The sequence below is a fragment of the Cibotium barometz genome, chromosome 48 (assembly GCF_041138505.1).
Source record: "Cibotium barometz isolate CiBa-2024 chromosome 48, ASM4113850v1, whole genome shotgun sequence".
Lineage (NCBI taxonomy): Eukaryota > Viridiplantae > Streptophyta > Polypodiopsida > Cyatheales > Cibotiaceae > Cibotium > Cibotium barometz.
In genome coordinates, this window is record NC_141093.1 from 34,563,274 (window position 1) to 34,569,647 (window position 6,374).

The window sequence follows — 6,374 nt, forward strand, 5'->3', positions numbered from 1 at the left end:
AATTTACTACAATATTGATATTAAGGTGATTTAAGACATTGGAAGCTATCACTAGTATAACACAGTTTGAAATTCTATGTAAACCAAAATAAAAACCATTTATTATTATAACTGCATGGAAGAATGTGGTTAGTTTGATTTTTTTTCATAACAATGAGTATAAAAAAATCAAATCAAATGTAAGCTAAATTTCTAATATACAAAGTAAATGTCAAATGTAGGCTAACATTATTAGTATAGAAAATACAACAAGAGAGAACATAACATAATATCCATTTATACAAATTTAACTCAAATGTAAGCTAACATTACTAATATACAAAATTCATATCAAATGTAAGCTAACATTATTAGTATAGAAAATACAACAAGAGAGAACATAACATAATATCCATTTATGCAAGATCGAGAAATAAGAGAATTGACTATCAAAGGAGTGGCCTTTGGGGGATGGGAAAGGGTTTATTTCTATAGAGGAAGGCGATGTATATGGGCGGTGTTGGATGGGGGGAAATAGGAAAAGTGACTTATGAAATATAAATGGATTCAATGACATAAATAATAAGCAAAGGACATACATATGGTTCATTGAATATTAAGTTCGTCTACATGGGGTGAATAATGATATTTGTAGTGCAACTTATTGTGTAAGGCATAATTTAAAGTGGAGCTCTCACATTAGGATGGACTTGAAAAGGCATACTACTAAATATGTTTATCAAAGTACACAAGAAAGTAGTCTAAGGTGGGAGGTAAAGAAAACTACAATTGTCACAAAATGTACATGGTTAGAACTTAGTGGAGATAGTCCTTGTCATGGATTCATTATGGTGGGTATCATCACCATATATACCATGCAAAGATTGATCATACTTCTCACCATCACCCCATAGAGCATATGCCTCTTCACCATGAACAGCATCATCACCCACGAGTAGTTGGTCCTCTGACATTCGTAAAGGAACTATCATTTTGATTACCAAGCAAATTATTGTTGTCACCACCACATTCCATCCCATCACAAACAATGCACCAACCAATTGCTTCCCAAGTTGAGCTCCTCCTGATCCACCATAGATCGCTCCCCTAGATTCCGTCACCACCAAGAATAAGCTACATAGCTTAGGCTCGGCAAAAAGGCCTGTCAACATGCCCCCAAGTGTCCCTGCTACTGCATGTGTATGGAACACTCCCAATGTGTCATCAATCTTTTGTAAGAATTTTGATCTCTTATGCACTACCATCATGGTGAACCATTGAATACTTCCAGACAACACTCCCATTACAATGGCTGCCCACCCTTGCACCACCCCTACAAATGCCATAAGAGAACATGTATGCAAATGTAAGAAATAAATATCTAAAGAAAGGTTGTCTAAATTTACAAACAATGGAGATAAAACAAATGAATAACTTTGGATACATGAGAGGAGTGCATGTACGATATACCTCCTAGCAGCATGTGAGTTGAGTATTGAGATTGTTTATTATATATAAAAAAACCAAATCACTCCCAGTGCCCACCACCACCACCACCATTTCTTCCCCTCAGGACTATCTCCCACCACGAGGTCTTAGACACCCTTATCAAGTGACATCAATGGATAGCATTGATCAAAATCGCTAGACACCTTTTTTGGACCGTCAGATAAAGTAAACTAGGTTACTAAGTGATCATAGTTTACTTCCTAGTTTACTAAGCGAGCATAGTTTACTTCTTAGTTTACTGATTGGGCATAGTTTACTTTCAAAGTTACTCAGTAAATCATAGTTTACTTCGTAGTTTACGTCATGAGATGAGGGTGAATTTGGGTTTGGGACTTAGAAAATTTTGAAGCAAGATGCCATGCGCAAAAGAAGATATGAACTCGAGATCGTGGGAAACATCTTACCACTACACCATACCTTCAAGCAACGAAACCATGTGATTTCAAGCCATTATATTGTATGTTTTTCATCCCTAGTTTACTTGACCTAGTTTACTCGACCTGGTTTACCTTATTTGACAGTCCCAAAAAAACGCCGCGATTTTGATCAATGCCATCCATTGATATCACCTGATAAGGGTCTTTAAGATCTCATAGAAGATATTCCTTATAGTTTCCCCACTCTCTCTCTTTCGCACATACATGTTCATTAGACTAATAAGCATGATAAGCGCACATAATATTCCAGTCTGTAACCCCCAGAACATACTCACACCAACCCTTTCATTCTCTTTGGAATTTCTACCTGCTCCGGGGGTGATGCAGACGAGGCCCGTGATCATGCCTTGCACGGCACCGATCACCGAGGGTTTTCCAAAGAAGGTGGCGTCTAAGCTTGTCCAGACGAGGAGGCTGGTGGCGGCGCAGATGTTGGTGTTGAGCACGGCCATGGAGGAGGTGATGTTGGCGGCGTATGGGGCACCACCGTTGAAGCCCGCCCAGCCCAGCCACAGAAGCCCAGAGCCCGTCAGCGTGAGCAGCACATTATTGGGCGGGAACCTCTCCCGGTCCTTCTTCAACCTCGGGCCGACCTGCACATTCAAAAACAACAATCATGTGAGTTCTGATTAGCTGACGCTGTGTGTGTGTGTGTGTCTGTGAGAGAGAGAGAGAGAGAGAGAGAGATTTAAGCTAGACGCATCATGAGATTTAAGCAAGGCTACTTATTGTTAATTGTGTTTTTTTGTGTGTGAGAGACAGAGGCAGAGATTTAAGTTTAATCTAGGTTTTAAAAGATAACTCACCCAATAAGCTGCAGTTAAGCCAGCAACTCCAGAGGACAAGTGAATGACAAAACCACCTGCAAAGTCAATGACACCCCAGTGGAACAAGAAGCCACCGCCCCAGAGGCTAAAAGCACTGATGGTGTAGGAGAAGGTGAGCCAGAGGGGCACAAAAAGCATCCAAGCTATGAAATTCATTCTGCCAAGGAGGGAGCCAGCAAGAAGGATGAGGGTGATGGCGGCAAATACGAAGTGGAAATACACAAGTGTGGCCATGGGGTAGAAGGGAGTGGCCTCTGGAGTCTCAATAGTATTGGCTTTTGCACCATGTTTGTAATAATGGGCTGTTGCAGGCAGGTCAGCTTGGCCTAGCAAGTAGTGCTGCCCAAGGGCTGGCCCTGCCTTACCCCAAAAGGGTAGCAATTTTTCTCCAAAGGACATCTTGTATGCCCATACCACCCAACATATGAGTACTGCTGCAAATGCATAGAATGCCATGAAGGCCGAGTTTACCGCCCACTTCTTCTTCACCATGCTTCCATAGAGTATCACGAGCCCTGGCACGCTTTGCATGCCCACCAATGTCGCAGCGGTGAGTTGCCATGCATTATCCCCTTTGTTTAGCCAGTCTGGTACACTACCTCCTGTGTTTAGATAGGCAGTTGGTACTGTGGATTGTGCCATGGTAGCAACTTAATCTTGCTTTTGCCAAATTACTTGATTTTATGTGGTGGTAAGCAAGCAGATCATAGGGAAGCTTCTATCACAACCTTCAAAGCAACCGTATCAACAATTACATATGTTAGGTCACTAGCAATAGTCATGACAATATGTATTAACACATAAACATCAAACAATATATACTGTTAATACCTTTAAGATACCACTATCTCATATCTTACTAGTAATGATTATCATTATCTCAATATATTCACTTCTTGAATTTGATGGAGACAAGATGGGACCTTAATGCCTCATAACCTTCTTATAAACACACCTAACCAACATCAAGTTACATATAAGAAATAAGCTATGCGATGGTAGCTGCAACTCAAACTTGCTTACCCTGATTCCCTTGCTTGATAAGGGGACACGCGGGGAGAGAGATAATAAGACCCAGAGCAGATGGAAGTCGAAACCTTAATGCTTCACAATCTTTTGGCAAGCAGGTTATAAGCAGTGTCATAATTATTTTAGAAAATGAACCCAAACTATACAAACATGCTTGACATTTCTTGCAAGTTTCAAGGGATAAGATGTGAGGCTTGATAAAAATTAAACGTGGAAATATCCATAATTTTAATACAAATCATTATTCATGGATGAACAAGTAAGGATTGCCACTACAAGTCATGGATCTCTCAAGTGGTAGCTGTCATATAGGATTGCTAACATGTTATACCATGATCTTGATTTGGTTGGTTGTATACTACATATTTAGAGAAGATTACAAGCGATCTCACTCCATAATAACCTTGCTAAGTGCGTGATTAGTATTGTTATACTGCATCCCTTTAATGATTGAAATGTCCGCTTCCTATATGCAGCATAGGTGCATTAATCAATTAATTAACAGCAAATTTAGTGGAAAACACACCTTGAAATATGATCAACAACCATGATCTGCTCTTGGAGGCTTAGAACTCCTTGTAATTATGCCAATCAAGAAAGCACCCTAATTTTATAAACGCTCTAGGACATTAAGGCCTGCACCAGCCTGCGTAAAGACCGTAAGAATCAAGCGGCATTCTCCCATTCCACAGGAATGGAAGCAAAAAATAGTGAAAATAGTTGGAACTCGGTATCTATTTAGGCTGACTTTTCTTCATGAACAGCCCAGTGCGAATGAGTTGGCGGCTAATCAATTCTTAAGTCAATGGCTGATTAGAATAATGACAAATGGATAATTGTGCTAATCAATGTCAGAAAAAAAAACCGTCCTTTAATGCGATTTTCACGGCTCAAAATTGACAGAATTGAAAGATTCAAAATTTTGAAAATTTCACACATATATATATATATATTCCTATTAATAAATAAATATACATACATAAATTAAACGGTTGAACCACATTCTTTTTTTTCCACTGGTTTAAAAAAAAGCTTATTTCTGAGAAATTCTGACGCTTTAGTCCTAATAATAAGAAAAAATAGTCGTGCGTCCGGATTCCGGAATCCGTGATTCCGTAGCAGCACCGCTGTACGATAGTGGAATACGGTGGCGTGTACGGAAACTCGAAATTCAAAACGCGTTCTTTGAAAAAATTGAACATTCCTGTTATAACGGGTCATGTCATCAGCTCGTCCCCGGTCCCGCCGGGCCGCCAGGGAGGCGTATTTTGACTTTTCTACAAGCGTACCCACTGGCCACTTGGCACTGCCCCGGGCCCACTCCCTTCTTCAAATCCATCAAGTCTGGACTAGCCTCTTGACTAAGTCACACGGGTTAATTGGAAGCTGGAAGCATGGGATCTATGGCTGGGAAGTGGACGGGGATCTGGGCCGTTGTTGAAGCGTTTTGAACTCGGGCCAGATTTTTGAACTCGGGCCAACGCTGACATGGCATGATTTTTCCTCATGTGGCGCATGACGTGGAGATTTCCTGCATGCATGGCACCTAGTGTGGCAGGGGAACTCAGTGGTGAACGTGGGCACGTGGGGTAGTCCTGGCCATTGGCCAAAACGGGTGGGTACCTACCTAGTCCCTACCACAAGCTATTCTAGGAAGGAAAAGCATTGCCCTCTCCCTCTCCCATTCACCCACACAAAGGCAGTCTCCCTCTCCCATACACCCACACATGCATTTTCAGTAGCAGGTGCTCCCTCTCTTTTACATGCTTTGCTTGCTCCATCCCTCTCCCATACACCCACACATGCGTTTTCAGTAGCAGGTGCTCCCTCTCTTTTACATGCTTTGCTTGCTCCATAAGTACTTATGTGCTTTATCATAATCAGCTTCTTCATAAACTCCTGCTTCATAATCTCCCATACATCCCTCTACCTACTCCATAATCTTTGATATTGTGCCAGTTCTTTCTATCTTTAGCGGTGCATTTGCCCTATCAACTACTTATTTTATATACTAATTCATCCTCTTTGCTTCTTCCCTGCTTCTTCCCTTAGTGTGTGGCTTCATTATGGCTCAGTCCTGATGACGTTAGTGGGGATGTCGTAGTATCTAGTCCATGCTATGCATAATGAAGTTGATAGTTATATAGTCTTGTGGTTGATTACCATGAGTATATAACATGCACGTTCCTAAACGGTGAATTTGGGCATGTTCCTAGATTCATCTAGGTATATAATTCAGCCGTATTACCTTGTGGCACTATTTCAAAGGCACGACAAGTGCTTAAGGGCTCGCTTGAGGGACTGCCCTCTTGAAATGTCATCTCTTGGAATGCACTGATTGCAGGATATGCACATGAGCTAGCTGCATCGATGTTTTCACATGGATTGCATTAATAGTAGGCTATGCCCAGGAGGGGTGAGGCTAGATGGATTGACCTATGCATGCATCTTGAAAGCATGTGCCACTATTAGAGTTGCTGATAAGGGTAAACAAATCCATGATGAGATTACAAGGCAAGGGTTGCTACTACAGAATGACATTGTGCTGGGCAATGCTATACAGAATGACATTGTGCTGGGCAATGCATGTCAC

The 6,374-nt window shown here is 41.2% G+C and overlaps 1 protein-coding gene across 1 annotated transcript; it reads right to left on the minus strand.

Moving 5' to 3' along the window:
• Positions 1-412: 412 nt before the first annotated feature.
• Positions 413-4,457, minus strand: LOC147611114 (ammonium transporter 3 member 2-like). The gene is made up of 4 exons (XM_086785208.1): positions 4,308-4,457; positions 2,732-3,480; positions 2,233-2,518; positions 413-1,312 (listed from the first exon to the last, which is right to left on the minus strand). The coding sequence occupies exons 2-4, from the start codon at positions 3,392-3,394 to the stop codon at positions 789-791; spliced, it is 1,473 nt and encodes a 490-aa protein (XP_086641334.1). The 5' UTR covers positions 3,395-3,480; positions 4,308-4,457; the 3' UTR covers positions 413-788.
• Between the last annotated feature and the right edge of the window lie 1,917 nt (positions 4,458-6,374).

Excerpts from the sequence above, each read along its gene's own strand:
- LOC147611114 (XM_086785208.1), bottom strand. The coding sequence starts at position 3,394 with ATGGCACAATCCACAGTACCAACTGCCTATCTAAACACAGGAGGTAGT. Across the intron at positions 2,519-2,731 it reads GCTTAACTGCAGCTTATTGG|GTCGGCCCGAGGTTGAAGAA; the intron begins GTGAGTTATCTT and ends TTGAATGTGCAG. Across the intron at positions 1,313-2,232 it reads CTGCATCACCCCCGGAGCAG|GGGTGGTGCAAGGGTGGGCA; the intron begins GTAGAAATTCCA and ends TGGCATTTGTAG.